We start from the raw sequence: 16,986 nt of genomic DNA, 5'->3' as shown, positions 1-16,986 counted from the left end.
GAGGAGAGGGAAAACAATTTTCCTTCAGAGCCCAGCCCCTCTCTCTTTACTGCATACACACAGGAATGCAGAGGGACATGCACACACACACACACTGCAGTAACACTATATCTTCCCAAAAGTTTTCTGTATCATCATGAAGACAGAGGAAATGCGGATGCACTCTATTTTATGTGTGGGTTTTATAATTGTTTTTATGAAATTAGCATTATTATTATTATCAAATTAGTTCTTTCCCTTCATCTTATGTTACAGTGGTTGTTACATTTGGGTAAAAAGTAGTTTGTGTTTTTAACACCCACAGCAGCATGTGGATGTTTTTCCAGGGCCGCTCCAGGTCGCACTCAATACAGATAAGACCCACAGTGAGGTTGGAAATACATTCTGGGGTAAGCTGAAAGAGGCTTATTTCAGTTAATCAAGACCAATGGTGAGTCTGTGTTTGTTGGGAATGATAAGTTCTGTTTGCTTATGGCTTCAGATACGATTTATGGATTGTGTACACAAGGAGAAACACTTTCTGAGTTCTAGGCCACTTAAGTCTCAAATTACCTCACTGAAGCACATATTCTATGTCTTGTATTCTCATTGTATTTCTATTTATGTTATCAAGAGGGTTTTATTTTACATCTTATATTACATTAATGTTTTTATGTTCTTTTTATGTCCTTTTGATGTGAAGCATTAATTATCAAAATAGTTGCAATGCAATTTTACATAAATGACTAATGGTTGCAGCTCTGTGTAAGAGTTGTTAAATTAGTCTTTGGAAAGTTACATAGTCAGGTTTGAATTGAAAGTTACTGAAGAGTGACGATAATAGCAAGCACATTTAGTGCATTTGTTTCCTGTAAATTGACACTGCTTCTGCTTTTATAAAAAAAGGAACCAATATCAATTGATTCATGCACCACTGGAGTTCACTCAGTTTGAGTCTGAAGGAATAACACTCGACTGCTGGATTTCACCTCTTACAGTCACTTATCAAAATGTCACATTTCTATGCTGTGGCTTTTTTGGCATTTACTGCAGGATGGTGTCTGTGTACAGCTGATGTTGTGGATTTCACTTCATGTCTGCAGTTCTTCTACAGGAATTGGCCTCCTAAAGGCTTAGCAGGGACCCCAATCTGCCAGCGTTATTGCAACCAATATCGCTTTGCCACGTTGTACAGTCGACCACGCCGCTCTCCGTGGTTCTCAGCCTACGTGTATGCTGTACCAGGAGGAAAGAGGCCTACAGCATCATGGAAGTTTGAGCCACAGGTGAGGATATTTTAAAAATATTATGTAGTCTGAATGATTGTGAATGAATTATGAAACATGACTTTATTTAAAGTCAGCCTCACTTTAGTTAGTTTAAAAGTGGGAGGTCTAACTTCACTGAATTGTTAAATTATTTTTATATAAATTACCCTCCAAAAATATATATAATTGGACTGTTTTTGCAGACGCTGAGAAAAGCTTTAGTTTTGTAACATTTCACACTGTGGTAAGCACATCAGTGGTGCTTTCAGTAAATAACAAGAAAATGAGGAAATGGGCCCCAGTACAGGAAAAGTGTCTTGTGTATATATGGTGTGTCAGCAGTATATAGTGCAAACAATGCTTTTATATTTAGCCAGCAGCCTGTCACCGAAATGCATGAGGACAATGACAAATTACACCCATATATGATTGTTAAACCCATGAGCATTAATAAGCTGCTACAACAGCCTCTATAAGGTTGTAGTCTGTGCTGGATGGGGTTTTTTTCTGGGAATAAGGGGTTTTAATCATGTCATACATTAAACAGTTTTGAAGAATGCTTCTAATACTTTTCTGCTTCTGATACTCAGTGTTGATGGTTTTTACCAAAATAATTAATTAATGAATTATAATAAAATAGATTATTTTTGTTTCCACTAGAATTATATCCCTGGCAGTTAATATGTAATAAATACATGTGGAGAAAAATCAACAAATTTCACTTCATTGGTGCACAGTTAAAATTTTCTAGAGGGTTGAGATTTCTATGCTAGCTGTGCCTGGACGGAAACATTTCAACAATTAATGGATACAGTCTCATTAAAGGGGACATATTATGGATTTTCTGGTTTTCAGTTATTTTTTTATACATTTGTGATGCAATCCAGTCCCACAGGAGTTCATGAAATAGTCACAAAATTTAATCAATTGATTCATGTACATGGACTTAAACAGTCAACATGACTTTCAAACTAATGCATTTGAATTGGAGATACCTGTATATTTCATGCCTACAGCATGTTTGAGTGATAGGCACCATCTATGATGTCTATATAAGGTACATATTTCCATGTTTAGAGGTGTGTGTGTGTGTGGGGAGGGGGGGGGGTTGGTTGGATGGCTAAACATATCTATAGATTACATTTTGTGACTGTTTCACAAACTACCGTAAGACTGTTGTACGATGGTGGATATCTATGTTCCACATGGTCAAAGTTAAAAAAGCCTGAGGTTAAATATTCATGTAGAAATGCTCCCTGCAAGTCAAGAGCCAGGGCTTCAACTTGTTCTGAATGCTTTGTTTTTTGTACTTCACACATGCCCACAAAGGGCCATCCATTCCCTAGCGTTGGTTGTTAAGGTTCTTGCAAAGGTTTTTCCACAGGTTGTTTGTGTTGTCCACTCTCATATTTCAGATCAGAATCTGGCTCAAACATCTGTGGATGTATTTGAACAAGATCAAGAAAAAGTAGTGAAACCATCCGACTGCCTTTGTTTCATGGTTTGTTTATGGCGCCTCCTGATCGGAAGTTGGCCGTGACACAGCTTCCTGAAGCTAACTAATCAGGATAGAGGGGTTCATTGGAAGGGGGCCCTTAAAGAGACAGGAGCTGAAATTACCTGTTTCAGACAGAAGGGTTAGACTGTGGGGCTGCATAAAGATAGTATAAGATATGTAAAATATAAATATAGACCTAGAATTGTGCATGGCCCTTTGGTAAGCGCCAATTTTTTCGTCGAGCCAAAGTTATCTCTTATCCAATATAATAGCTCAATATCTTCCGCTTTGTACAGACATTTATGTTTTCCAAGTGGTGTACAAATGACTTGGGTGACTGACTTTTCATGTAATGTTGTACTTCATATTAAGTGCAAATTAGCAAATGTTAGCATGCTAACAACTAAGATGGTGAACTTTCTTAACATTTTACACATCAGTTTGTTAGCACTAGCATGTGACGTTAGCATGTGACACTCTTAAGCTATTATTAAGTTATTCTTGTTATGATGAAATAATGAAGCACTAAGTCTGTAAAACATGTAATTAACTTTAAACCTGGATTAATGTTTTCTTCTACTCTCCAATGAACAGTTAACTTACCCAGGAGCTGATGGCAACATGATCCCCTTCCCTCCGGGCCCTCTGGACCAGAACGTGGTAGAAAGCCAGGGAGTGGAGCCAGACTACATTAACTCTACCTTCTCTCGCGGCCACTTGAATCCCAGTCTTCACCATCACACCCGTGAGGACCGCTATTCCACCTTCACCCTCACAAATGTGGTTCCTCAGAAGGTAGGGTCTAATGACGGGCCTTGGGAAATCCTGGAGCAGATTGTCAGCAAAACCTTAGAGGCCTACTGTCTTGGAGAGGCTTACATAGTGACCGGCATCATCCCTTACCAGGAAGACGATCACTGGCTCAAAAATCATCGTGTGGCTGTGCCTGAGTACCTTTGGTCAGCTTACTGCTGCCCAAAGTACAACAACAGTCTTCCAGAACAACTGAAGGATGCCTTTCCCACATATGCAGCAATTGGCCGCAACGACCGCAACAGCACTGAGGAGATTGTGCCTGTTAACCAGACCGCAAAGAAACAGTTTAGGGGATATGATGTGAGGCAAATGCCACTGGCAACACTTGAGATGTATCTGAAGGACAGGTTCAACACTGTTGTCAGTGTTTTTTATGAGCAGTGCTCTGGATTGGACTGATTCTGCACAGGTGTTTTGTCACAGTTGTTAAATGGTGTTAATGCTAATTTCATTTGATTCAGTCGAAATAAAAATACAAAGTATCAAAATTAAACCTAACACTAAAATATACGTAATTTCTAATTGCCTTCCAATCAACGACATTGCTCGTCTGTGCTTTACAAAACACAGGCACAAAGCTACATGTTTAATATTGAAAAAAACATTGTGGTTATGGTAATACTAACATACTTTTTTGTGATTGTCTTTCATTTATGTACTGTTATTATGTCCATGGTCAAGTCCCAAAACTTGAGGTGAACATCTTTAGATATCAACAGTCAGGACTTCATCCTGCTCTAAAGTAAAGCAAAGTTTGCCATTTACAGAGTTACCTCTACATACTTTTTTTGTGACTTAGGTTGTTCCATGGGTTTGGCACATTGTCCACTCTCATATTTTAGATCAGATTTCGGCTCTAACATGTACAGATGTATACAATAAGTTGACATTTTGAGTAAAGAAACATTTGGAGGGGGGGTAATAAATCCGCAGCAGCTAAAATGGCTTGTTTAAGACAGAGGCTGAACTGAGAATGTGCAGAAAAAGCCAGAATAAGATAAATGAGGAGGGTTTTTTTTAATTGTAAAGTAAAGATATTCTAGAAGAGCCCCAGAATGAAAATATAGGCCTGGATATGTGCACGATATGTCCCATTTAAGACTGAGAAAGATTGTGGTTGCGATTAAAAGAACAGACAAATACCTCATCAGAGGAAACAGGTGCACTTCTACGGTGCTTACTTCCTGTTGGAAGTTCTGTCTTCAAAAAAAGTTCAGCAATGTGTTTCCTCAAAACGAAGTTTGAAAAAAGGCGGTACTCCAGTGGTAAAAGAAAGCAAAAGATTCAGGATATACATTTATTGTTGTTGTGAATTTAACATAACTGACTTCATTGATCAACGCATGACATTATTTTTTCCTTTGGCAAAGTCATGCGCTGCCACAGCTTTCCACACAAACCCTTTCTTCCTACTTTACTTTGCACCTGACAGCAACAGTCAAAAAAAGGAATAGTTTGACATTTTGGGGAGTTATATTACATATTTGTTTGTAAATAAGATGGTGGGGCAAGTAGATGGTTAGCTTAGCATTAAAAAAAACAGGTGGAAACAGCTAGCCTGTGCAAAAGCTCACTTACTAAAATGTAGTATGTTGTTTGTCAAATCTTTACAAAAACCGCAAATAAGTGTAAAAATGAGGAGTTGTGGTGCTACGATGTTAACTGTAGCGTCATATTTAATGTACAGGTATAAGGGTACTGTTGATCATCTTATCTAAGTTTTGGCAACAAATGCATTTGTTTGCTTTCCAAAATGTTAAACTATTCCTTTAAATGTTTAAAGAAATGACTGATGCAGGGGTTTTTTCTAAAGAGGAGAAACCTACAGTTGACCTACATCAGACAGACAGCACTGTGGAGAAGCAACACAGACTTGCAGAGAAAAGTGTCTCAGCTTAGTCACACACAGAAAAAATGATCTATGAATCTCAACATCAACATAGATAGAGAAGAAACAGATGTTCGAGTAGAGTGAATCTGGTTAGTCTTAGAAAATCGATCAGCTGCAGATTTTCAGCCATACATGCACCAAATACTTTTGACCACTAGGTGGTGTCCTTGTTGCTTCTTCAGAGAAACGGCAGACCTCACTGTCTAGTAATATCTTTTATATACGAATTTCTTTTATCTTATGATTCACTTGTCAATAAGCTATATTTAGATTCATATAAAAAACAGAAACCTCACTTTATTTTATTTGCTATTGCAATAATTTGAATAAGGCACTGGTTGTGGAGTGTAAACAAGTAGAAAGTGAGTAGAAAATATATTTGTGGTTCAAATCAAGAATAGAAATTAATATACTGCTGCAGGCAATTCATTTAGATCTCAACTGTTCTGAAGCTTTGCCAAGACATTTATTTTTTGTAATGATCACTAAGACACACTTATCAGACTTGTTAAGGATTTATTCAATGAACAGATGGCACAAAGGCACAATTGTACAGAGAGAGAAACATATCAACACTACACACCGGTGTGTTAAACAGGATTATGTTGACAAAGATGAATCTGCTATTAACAGCTCAGTAAGGGCATTGTGTTATGGGAGCGAAAAGCTTGTCCCACAGCTCCACCTTCATAATGGCCTTGCCCATCGGGGACATGGTGGCCTTGATGTCAAGCTGCTTGCCCTCATACGTGATCCCGCTGCCATGGGCCTCCTCTCGAATGAAACCCTTCTGCTCTTTGTTGTAATACATCTCTTTGTACAGACTCTCATTGCACTCTTTGCCCTGGTCATAGATCCCCACGGCAAACCAGTTCTTGTACATGTTATAGTCGTAGGGCACAGAGAACATTATTGCTACTGTCTCTTTAGCAGAGTTGCTTTTCCTCTCAAAGAGGTCGTAGGTCATAACGCCAACTGCGCCGCATGCTTTGGCGCTGGTCTTGGTGAAGTTGCACACCTCGGTTTTGAGTGGGCGCACGGTGGGCTGGGGTGGACTATGGCAGCATCCACTCTCCAAGAAAACCCTTTTATTTGAAAAAAAACACAGCAGAAACAGATAGGAATGAAAGTAAAAGCAAAAAAAAAATATTTTGTTAAGCTGCACCTTTTTAAAAACCAATCTGTCCATGCCAAGGAATTAAAACATGCACTCATTCAGCCATACACTATCACTTGTCATTTTAGCGTTGCACTTACTTGGGGTCAATCAGGCAGTAGTTATTGGTGAGGTTGGTGATCTCGATGGTGACATTTCTTCGGCTTGTGAGGTTAGCTGCCAAAGCCTCTGCTGATTCACTCATGTTGTTGCTCGTAAAGGCTGTGACAGCACAAGAAGTGTAAAGAAGTGTAAACTGCAGATCTGTATCACAATATAGTGGAGCAGTTCAGTATGCTGTTAACAGATAGACAGATAGTGTGTATAATAATCAAAGATGCACAGTTTTATGTTGAAGTTGAATCACACAGTAAAATCCAAAGAGAGCACAGGAACAACTTACCTGTCCGGATCGCAGATGTGTTGCTCGCTCGTACAATGCCTGATTTGAGACACTCTTGTCAGGGAATGTGTGACACCTAAATTCCACCCAAATGTGTCTCCACCCACAACACACGCCCTGTTGGTCATATCTCAAACTTTTTGTCCTGTCCTCATCTTAGGTATGTTCTCTTTACAGAGGCGTGAAGAAAGGGTGTAGTCAAGAAAAATAACAGTTTTTCTGTTTTCAAGTTATTTTATCAAGCTTGAAGCTGGTTTGTTCAGCTTTAGGTGACATGATCTCATACCTCATTGTCTCCTTATGCACCACACCTTTTGCCTCTGTGTGACATTGCTTTAGCCATCTAGATGTGGAGAGGAGTATGCAGTACCTCTGCATAGCATGCTGTGCAGTCTAACTAAAATAATGTTTGATATATATATATATATATATATATATATATATAATGTATTCATTTTAACCAAAGTAAAGTATTATTCATGTTATGTTCACTGAAAAGATTTTTTCTTTTTGTTCACATTGCCATGATAATTGTGTAAATGTGATAGTTTCTGCTCAAATTAAAGAGTCAAAGACAAGAAATCAATTATATTGTTTTTTATTTGTTTAAAGCATCCATACATGACATGAAGGACATTTGTAGGTTTGCATCAACTGTGTTCTTACAACAACAATGCACACAATTTTTATTGTCACTCAGGTCACACACTCATCTCCCCATCCTGTCATACACCTCCAGTTTAATCATAGCCCTGCCCTGATCAGACATGCAGGCCCTCACGTCCACCACCCTCCCCTGGTACACCACACCTGCACCATTGGCCTCATGACGTGCAAAGTTGGTGAAATCCTTGTCATTGTACATCAGGTTATACAGCTTCTTGTCGCAGGCTCGTGTGTGCTCAAAGATGCCCACCCCTAGCCAGTTCTTGTAGAAGTTATAGTCGAACGGCACAGAGAACATGACAGCTATCAGCTCGTTGCAGTGGCGACTGCGCATATCAAACAGCTCGTAGGTCATGACACCCACAGCACCTGATGCTGTGTTGTCGTCCTTAGTGAAGGAGCACACCTCAGTCTTGGTGGTGCGCACAGTGGGCTGTGGAGGGTTGTAGCAGAAGCCACTTTCCATGTAGACCCTGGATGGAAGAGAAGCGTATGCATTAATGAAGTCAAGCACTTTTAAGACATTTTGATGACTATTTTCATTGGTTCAGACACAAACTAGAACATCAATAGATCATTCAAGCAAAGCTGACATTGACTAACTCTTACTTTGGGTTGACGAGACAGTAGTTAGAGCTGACATTAGTGATCTCTACGGTGCAGTTGCGGTTGGTAGTGAGGGTGGCAGAATGGGACTCTGCAGTCTCAGGCATGGTGATGACAGCTGGAAGTGACAGAGGGAAAGAAAAGAGCTGTGAACAACAGAAATTGATCAAAGTCTGTCATCATTAAAGTAGAAACTGCCATAAAAGTTCTGCATTGAATAGCATCAGGTAGAATCATTACCCATCTTGCCAAAAGGTAGATATGATGTTAAAGGCATGCAAATAACCTTGAGACACACTATATCACAAGGATGAAGTACAATGCATCCAGGACACCAAACATTACATCATTATCACACACAATTATCCTATATAAAATGATTAGACATGTGTTCCAAGTGATTTTAGCTAGATTCAAAGTAAAGGCACTTACTTTGCTTTATGTGACACACACACAGGAAGGCAGAGAGTCTCTGAAAACAGTTCGGAGTTTGGTTTGGAGACAAATGTGAAGTCACGCCCTCCCAGAGAAACACAGTCACACCTCACTCAGGAGACACAGTGGGTGTGTCAGCGCTCTGTTTTAAGAAATCGCCTGCAGGAAGACATAATGTCATAGTTTTCATTGTTAATTTGACTGTTACAGTGAAATTGGCTGAAATGCATAAATATTGTTAAATGTGATGTACAAATGTAATAACTTGATGGTCACTTTGACAGATGATGGAAAAGTACTCTGATCACCCACAGTGGCTTATTGGATGAGACAACTGAATGTCTGGTAAGATTGGAAAAGTCAAGAAAAGCAACCACACCCATCAAACAGTCCATATATCTTCTAAACATGACTCATTTTAGATGAAGCTCAAACCGTCAACACTTCATCTAAAGAAAATCTTTGTGGCAGTTGGTAATACATTCCAATTCATCCCTTCATACATACATTCTTTTCACTACTCCAGAGCAACTATAGGTGTTGTTTTAGCACAGTGACAAATGAGCACAATGTGATGCAACAGGCTTTCTTTTTATGGTCTGGGTGTCTTAACTATAACCCTACCACCACCCGCCCTGTCCTTTTTCTTATTAATGCAAACATGTATTTTTTTTAGGTGGGGTTTCTCTACCTAGGCTGAATCCAGCAGCAATCATCCTGTTCATTCAGGTGTCCAATAATTAAATGGATAATTCAAATTCATCCAAATTTCTTTGGATGCCAGAAGCTGGAGGCCACATAAGCTAGGTCAACCCATCCAGAATACCATGTGATTTCCTAGCAGAAAACAAACAGTAAATAAGTGTGAAGTAAGGGAAATGTAATATGAAATGGCACAATTAACTTAAATGTCCATCAAAGGGAACAGCAGAAACATGTTATACTTCTACTCCACTACACTGCAGAGGGAAAATGCAATGTATAGTAACTGTATTGAAATGTAGTGGTTCCCAACCCTGACAGATCAAGAAAATTATTTGTGTCTTTATTCCATCTTGTGTAAATTACTGTAACTCTCTATAATTCATGCTGAATTGTCTGTGATAAGTCCAAAATGCCACAAAGAGAACACATCAACCCTGATTTCAGCATCTGTTAATTGGCCTCCCATTGTTTCCAGAGGACAGTTCAAATATAGTTAAATGGATTAGCTTCAAGCTGATTTTCTGACCTATATATACAAGGCTGTACAATTAGGTCAGCAGAAAAACCCTCTTCTCACAGTTCTCAAGTCAAGACTTGGGTTAGGGTTAGGGTGTGACAGGTGAGTATTGGCCGTCATGGCACTGAAACTGTGGAATGAATGAATGACTGTTTACAATCAGCTACTTGTGCAACAAAAACCGCACCTGGTTAAACTGGCTTTTAAGAGACTTGTATAACTTTTTATCTCCTGGACAATATTATCTTTTATTTATTACTTTATGTTATATCTCAAGCCATTACACTACAGCTGGACCTGCATTTTACTGCAACAGAAGTCCCACACTTTATTAGAGTATTTTTCCTTTCTGTCTCGATCAAGGGAGGCGACTCAATTTCACAGTTTCATCCTGGGTCAGCTCTTGCATGATGCATGATGTGCAGTATTTCTTGCTCAGTTTTTTTGGAAAATCACTATCATAATTGCAGTCAAAGACCAGTAGAGGGGACTCTAGATTCAGTCTAGTTCAAGATCAGTCACATGTTGATAGAATGGAAAGAGCCGAATCTTCATGCCTGCCAACGTCCTCTCTGATATCAAAACATTGATGAAAACCCTTGTTTGTGAGAAGTAGTTCTGATACTAGACGCCCTCACCTGGAGAAGACTCAAAAATCCATATAGGATCATTTCATTAAACAGGGAAATCAATAAGGAAGCAATGAACAGCAATACATTAGTGCTGGTGGACTTGGAACTGGAAGAACCGGTGGGAAGACAGATACAGAACTACTCTTTATATAAACACTTTATTTAACTGTATGTATTTGTATTTTCAACTTTTTTGCACTGCTTATAATTAATGTAAAAACCAAGACGAATGTCAAAGTTCAACATTTGCAGACAAGGGTCCAACACTTTCATAAAGTCAGTTAAATGTTATAAGATCTGATTGCCTTCATACTATTAACATTGCATGTTTCAGTGTTAATTTCAGTCAACACAAATGAGGCATTCTTGGGGATAATTAAATAATTTCTCATCTGCCTTACCTGTAGTGTCACTGCTGTTTATTTGTAATATTTTGGTGCCATCTTGTGGCCAAATCAAGTACAGCTTCAATAAAACATACTGTTTATTAGTATTCATTAATGTAAATATTTAAAAGATAAGACCCAAATTAGTAGATGGAAGAATGAACTCAATTTATCTGCAAAATTGTTTAAGTTTTGCAGATAAATTGAGTACAGAAAATACAGAAATACAAAAATACAGAAACTTGATCATTCATAGTTATCTGATTTTAATTTTAGACTTTGTGTTTGTGTTTTTTGTCTTAATTACTGTTCAACATGGAAGTACATTTTAAAAGCAAGATTAAAATATATCACATTATTTATGACTATATGTAGCCATAGTGGCATTAATTCTTACTTTATGGAAGTGTAAAACTAAATCACAAAAGTATTTTCTGATCAATTCATAAAAAAGAAGTTTGTGAAAAATCTTGACAACACCCACACAATGAAGTTCCAAAAAAAGGTAATTTATTGAGTACAATTGAAATATTTGTACTTCACGTCTTTATCATGTGAATCCACCTGTTTGGACCCAGGTTGATCCAGTCAATTACATAAACATTATTTACAGTATTTACAACATGAAACTCAAACTTATCAACTCTATATCCTACACAATAAAAAACTACAAAAATAATCTACAAAAATATATGATTAGATCCTATATCTGAAAACAATATGGCATCCCTCTCTAAGACAGAAACAAGCAGCTAGACATTCAGTGCAACGAATACCACAGAACAAATGTATGAATTGAAATACCCATGCACAGCAGAGACAGTTCTGCATTAAATGTTATAATTTCATTTTTTAAAAATTAAAAAGCTTGAACATTTGCTTCCAAAAAAACAAAAAAAATCATTCATTCCAGACAAGCTAGCGATAATGATGATACCTATGATCATGTAACACTGACATAGATTAATGCAGAGTTGAGACTTAAATGAAATTAAAATTGCTAATTGATTTTTTTAACATAATAAAGTAAATGTAAACCAGTGGAATGGTTTGGAAATATATGTACCGTATATCAAAAAATCCATACACAGTTGCTGTGTAATTCGTCTTGAAAAGTTGTAATGTGACATGTGCGTGTTTTAACTGAGGGATTTTCTCTGTTTTTCTCGTTGGCAACAAATCTCATGTTTGGATTCAAACCAACAATGATCTGAGCCACTGACAAGCATTGTGTGTGTATCTAAAGCCTTATATTCTGTATATATACTGTATAGCCCTATATATCTTACTTCTCTGCGCTGTAGAGTTTGGTCACGTTAGTTTGTTTAGCTCCAAAGTCCAATAACAGCGATTATGTATTCAGTCTCCAAAGAGTAGTTCTGTGTAATACGCCACTGAGCATGTGCAAGCATATGTTTTTATTTACAGCTTTACCAGGTTGTTGTGCTACATATCACAACCTCTTGATTTTGTACTGAAGTTGTTTTGCAATTTACAATGTAGCAGTGGTCACCAACCCTGCTCCTGGAGAGCTACTGCCCTGCATGTTTTAAGTATCTTCCGACTCTAAGGCATCTGATTGTAATATTTAACTTGTTATCAAGCCCGTTGACAAGCTTCAGCTGCTTGATAATAAATGAATTGTTAGAATGAGGTGTGTTAGAGTTGGGAAATCATACAGGGCAGTAGCTCTCTAGGAGTGGGGTCAAAGACAACTGAAAATATGATCACTGTTATTGGTCTTTGGAGCCATTTCTAAACAAACTAACATGACCAAACTCTTCATAATGAAGGACCATGTCACCCAGTGCGGCGTTGTGGCTCATTGCTGTGTTTATAAATTGTTTTTGGACAACAATGGAGGTCCACAGGCTTTGGATCGTATAAGATCACAGAGGAAATGACAGAACAGCAGCACTTTCACATCCTCTTGGATCTGCTTGCTGGTCACTTCTGAGGGAACATGTTCCCAGCAGCAATGGATGACAGTCCGGTCTTCTCTTCTATCCATTGGTTGTAATTGGTCACTCTGGTGTAAACGCCAGGTCGAAACTCCTTTGCGCAGCCGTCGCCCCAGCTTATCACTCCAAAGAGGAAGAGCCTGTTGTTAGTCTCGCACACCAGAGGCCCTCCTGAGTCTCCCTGCGGGAATGAGAAGTGCCGTGTTAACGGAAATCGACAAACAGGTCTGCAGATGGAAAGGCTGATCGAGTCAAGACATGTAAAAATACCTCGCAGGCGTCCTGGCTCCAGTCGGGACGAGCAGCACAAAACATGTTATCAGTTATCATGTTTCCATAATAGTCCTTTTGTTGGCACACATAGTCGGCAATGGGGTTCACCTGAGCCTCTCGGAGGTACTGGGATCGATACCACAAACCTGAAAAGAAAAATAGGCTTTAAAACCAGACAATGGAATACCAGAAAGTACCACAAGTAAGTCTGTAATTACTGTTTCTTCTCAGATTTTATTGCCCTAACATGAAATCATGTTTCAGCATGTATGTTAGTCCTTGATAATTTGGGAACAGGAAATGTCACAAATTAATCACTTTCAGCCACGTATCTTGCCTTCTTTAGTGAAAAAAGTGTGGGGCTATAGTTATGTGATTTAAAAAAGTGCAAGACCGTGTTGATTCAAGCATTGTTGTTTGATTCAGATGAAGATGAGCCTTCTACATTTTTCACCAAAACAGGAGCTGCCCATGATGTAGACTTTAGGAAATTTGCACTTTTTGTATTCTCCCTTCCTAACATCTTTTCAATTCAATTCAACTGTATTTTATAAAGCACTTGGCAACAGTAGTGAGGAAAATCCCTCTTTAACAGGAAGAAACCTCAAGCAGAACTGAGTTTTAGCGGTCATCTGCCTTGACTGGTTCGGTTAAGAGAGAAAGAGCGAACTAGAGCACCGACTTTCCTTACCGTGTTTCTCTTTCCCATATCCAGCGATCTCACAGGTGATACCAGGCTGGAGGCTCTGGTGAGGAGGCGGGAGGCAGACAGTCTTCACAGAGTTGCTCTCCTTTGCACACTTGCCATGTTTGGCCTTCAGCTTCACTAAAGCTGCATGACAATAATCAAGAAATTACTTTCTTTGGTCACATTAAATCATTAATACTGTAGCATCAAAAGAATCCTTTCTTACCAATGTCATTGTCGAAGTTCCCCTCACTGTTGTCAAACCCTTCATGGATGGTGATTTCTTCCACTGCAAATGACTGCTCCATAAGGTCGGTCTCATTCAGAGCATTTTTTCCCAGAATTACCGAGTAGCGGCCGTTTTTGGTGTGGGAGCTGAAAGGCAAATGTACAACAGTCCAATTAAGCTGCTGCCATCTCTATGCACCTGCTGTGCTTACAGTAAATGATCTCACTTCTTACCCATCGGGAAAACAGTGGGCGGCTGTCAGGACCCAGCAGGCGGAGATCAGACTGCCCCCGCAACGGAAAATCTTCTCCTTGGATTTGCTGCGCCAAAATATGGCAGCGACCCATGGGTGGGATTCCACAGTGGCAACTGTTCCACCCACAATCTTCATCTGTTTTCTGGTGCGCTCACCACATCTGGACTCTGCAGCTGGAGGGTGAAACAAAGTTCAGAACAGTCGAGGAAAAACATGGAAAGGCTTGACAGGTTCAGTGAAGCGTGAACTCACCTGTTTCGGGATCAACAGGTGCAGGCGAAGGTGGGGCAGGAACTGCAAGATCAGATCTGTTTAGACTAATGAAGCATCTGGTTTATAATGTCTTAGAAGGTAATAAAAAACGGTTACACTCACAAGTTTCGGAGACACAACGTTGAATGTCACAATACTCCCAGACGAGCTGCTGGTGTCTCCGAACGTAACACCACGGGCGCTCTTTATAGTTTAGATTTCTGTAGTAAGCACAACATTGCATCCATCAAACTACACAATATGTGGCATTTGAGGTATGAAATACATGTCTTTCTTTGGGTTTGCTCTGTATCCACCACATTAGACTTGAAGTAAAAAAAATAACAACAGCTTTGAAGACCCTGAAACATATTGGCTTCTTAGTAAGAGTGAAGGAGTCCTAAATGGACACAAGCTTTTCTGCAAAACTTTGAATACTTTTGGTTGTATTACATGACATTTTACATGCAGAGCTCAGTTGATGTTTGCTGTACAGACTGTTTAGATTTAGATTAATATCAGCCTACCTGCAGTAGTTGTGCCTCCCAGAGTTGACATCTCCAACCATGTGAAGCATCCTGGTCTCCAAATCCCAGTCCACACATCTTCGTCCACTCTCTGAGCGGGACACTGTGCCTCTATAGGACAGTCCAATACCCTTGTAGCAGCTGGTGCCCTTCCCTAAAGATAAAGTTGAGTTTTTTTTAAATTAAAAATATGAAAAAGATAAATGCAAAGTTGTTAGCAGTTTAGGTTCATACCTATTTCACAGTTTGTCCCCTCGAAACCATCAGCACATATACAAAACAAGTGTTCACCAGTGGACAAGGATGTGAATGAGGTGCCTCCATTCTCACAGACTTCACCTAACAAATGAAATTATACATTTAATACAGTGTGAACTCAAGACACAGCACCAGAGAGCCTTTACAAATGTTTCTCACCTGAACTTTCAAAGGAGAAAGAGTATGAAGACGAGGAGGAGGAAGAGGAAGAGGAATGGGATCCAAAATCATACTCCCTTCTGTTTCGCCTCAACAATCCCTAAAAATATATATTAAAAAAAGTCAGATAAATTCTCATGAAAATAAATGCAATATTTCAGTACAAGATAAAAATCATCTTACTGCTTCAGTTGTTGAAAGTGCTGCCAGAGTGCAAATTAAAACTCCAAAGTTTATCATGTTTCCTCGCTGCACAGATTAAAATCCAAACAGTATGAAGCGTGCTTGCAGGCAGCAGTGTGGGAGCCTCCTCGGGGTTTGCTCTGTTATGTCTTGCTGGAGAAACGTGCAGGGAGGGGGGGAGAGAGTCATGATTGGCTGAGCCCATAAGTGTGAAGAAATAGAGTTTGCAAGGGCGAGTGAATGAGTCAGAGTTGTTAGACGGTTAACCCAGATATATAAATCCCAGGAAGCATTTCAGTAACTTTGGTATGTTGGACCTGCAGCTGTTTACATAGTGAATTTAACAGATTCTGGATTCAAAGAAGTCTGGATTAAAAATGAAATGATATCATAAAACATGCTTAAGATTGTCCGAATGGCATTAGCCTGCAGTTTGTTGGCCAGTCCACACCCAGTGACACCACACAGCCTCACCAGTGACACCACACAGTTTCACCAGTGATACCCCTCCAGCACCAGTTGGGTAATTGATACCACGCATGGATCACTGCATGAGAAGGAATTGGTTGCAACCCTTAATTAGTGTGTCACAAGGTCTTTGTAATCTATTTTTAAACTTAATCACCATATTTTGCCACATCTTTTTTTTTCTTTGCTTAACCGTCATATACTATTCATATTCTGACTCATAATTAACCAATTCTCATTCATGAATTCCCCATTAGTCATTAATACATGTTTGATTCATCCTTCTGTTTGATTAAAAGGCATTCACAGGTACTATTTTATGGTCCAGGAGAACATTTTTATAGAATATGATGAATACAACATGTTTTAAAGCATAAATAAACACAAGTCAAATTATACATTTGAATATAAAAATGTCCATGAGCCCGCCCACCCCCATTTTTGTAAACTGTGGATCACATTAGGGTAAGTCTGGCTAAAAGAAATGTGTCTAGGGTGTTTTTACAGCTGTCAAATGTAAAAAGTCTCCACTGTTTTCTTTATTAATCAATTAATTTGTAGGTTGTTTGGATGCCAAAAAAAATACATTTTTGGCTAGAAATGTATTTTAATCAATGCTAATCTGCTGTTATTGACATTAACTATACTCACATAGACATTAGCTTGCTAGGTAGCTGGCTAATGTTAAAATACTTGCTTACTAAGTTACTAATTTGCTTTAATTACTGTAGCTACATAATACTGCATATACATGGATGCATTTATTACAGTATA

At 38.8% G+C, this 16,986-nt stretch overlaps 4 protein-coding genes across 4 annotated transcripts; 1 reads left to right on the top strand and 3 right to left on the bottom strand.

The window, feature by feature from the left end:
- Positions 1–929: 929 nt before the first annotated feature.
- LOC128381215 (endonuclease domain-containing 1 protein-like) lies at positions 930–4,158 on the top strand. The gene is made up of 2 exons (XM_053341165.1): positions 930–1,265; positions 3,340–4,158. Exons 1-2 carry the CDS (start codon positions 990–992, stop codon positions 3,958–3,960), a joined length of 897 nt encoding a protein of 298 aa, XP_053197140.1. The 5' UTR covers positions 930–989; the 3' UTR covers positions 3,961–4,158.
- A 1,751-nt stretch (positions 4,159–5,909) lies between these two features.
- On the bottom strand, positions 5,910–6,904 carry LOC128381670 (DELTA-stichotoxin-Hmg2b-like). The gene is made up of 2 exons (XM_053341714.1): positions 6,710–6,904; positions 5,910–6,537 (listed from the first exon to the last, which is right to left on the bottom strand). The coding sequence occupies exons 1-2, from the start codon at positions 6,811–6,813 to the stop codon at positions 6,087–6,089; spliced, it is 555 nt and encodes a 184-aa protein (XP_053197689.1). The 5' UTR covers positions 6,814–6,904; the 3' UTR covers positions 5,910–6,086.
- An 816-nt stretch (positions 6,905–7,720) lies between these two features.
- Positions 7,721–8,390, bottom strand: LOC128381712 (DELTA-sagatoxin-Srs1a-like). The gene is made up of 2 exons (XM_053341752.1): positions 8,287–8,390; positions 7,721–8,150 (listed from the first exon to the last, which is right to left on the bottom strand). Exons 1-2 carry the CDS (start codon positions 8,388–8,390, stop codon positions 7,721–7,723), a joined length of 534 nt encoding a protein of 177 aa, XP_053197727.1.
- A 4,515-nt stretch (positions 8,391–12,905) lies between these two features.
- plaub (plasminogen activator, urokinase b) lies at positions 12,906–16,285 on the bottom strand. Its single transcript, XM_053341903.1, is given in 9 exon segments — positions 12,906–13,100; positions 13,190–13,338; positions 13,884–14,024; positions 14,107–14,255; positions 14,343–14,612; positions 14,737–14,838; positions 15,145–15,298; positions 15,379–15,483; positions 16,219–16,285. Coding segments are annotated over 9 exon segments (1,332 nt in total).
- Between the last annotated feature and the right edge of the window lie 701 nt (positions 16,286–16,986).

Source organism: Scomber japonicus, chromosome 20, assembly GCF_027409825.1.
Source record: "Scomber japonicus isolate fScoJap1 chromosome 20, fScoJap1.pri, whole genome shotgun sequence".
NCBI lineage: Eukaryota > Metazoa > Chordata > Actinopteri > Scombriformes > Scombridae > Scomber > Scomber japonicus.
Note: the sequence above shows the minus strand (reverse complement) of the source record. Positions and strands in the feature narration are given on the sequence as shown.

Excerpts from the sequence above, each read along its gene's own strand:
- LOC128381215 (XM_053341165.1), top strand. The coding sequence starts at position 990 with ATGTCACATTTCTATGCTGTGGCTTTTTTGGCATTTACTGCAGGATGG. Across the intron at positions 1,266-3,339 it reads CATGGAAGTTTGAGCCACAG|TTAACTTACCCAGGAGCTGA; the intron begins GTGAGGATATTT and ends TCCAATGAACAG.
- LOC128381670 (XM_053341714.1), bottom strand. The coding sequence starts at position 6,813 with ATGAGTGAATCAGCAGAGGCTTTGGCAGCTAACCTCACAAGCCGAAGA. Across the intron at positions 6,538-6,709 it reads TACTGCCTGATTGACCCCAA|GGTTTTCTTGGAGAGTGGAT; the intron begins GTAAGTGCAACG and ends TTCAAATAAAAG.
- LOC128381712 (XM_053341752.1), bottom strand. The coding sequence starts at position 8,390 with ATGCCTGAGACTGCAGAGTCCCATTCTGCCACCCTCACTACCAACCGC. Across the intron at positions 8,151-8,286 it reads TACTGTCTCGTCAACCCAAA|GGTCTACATGGAAAGTGGCT; the intron begins GTAAGAGTTAGT and ends TCTTCCATCCAG.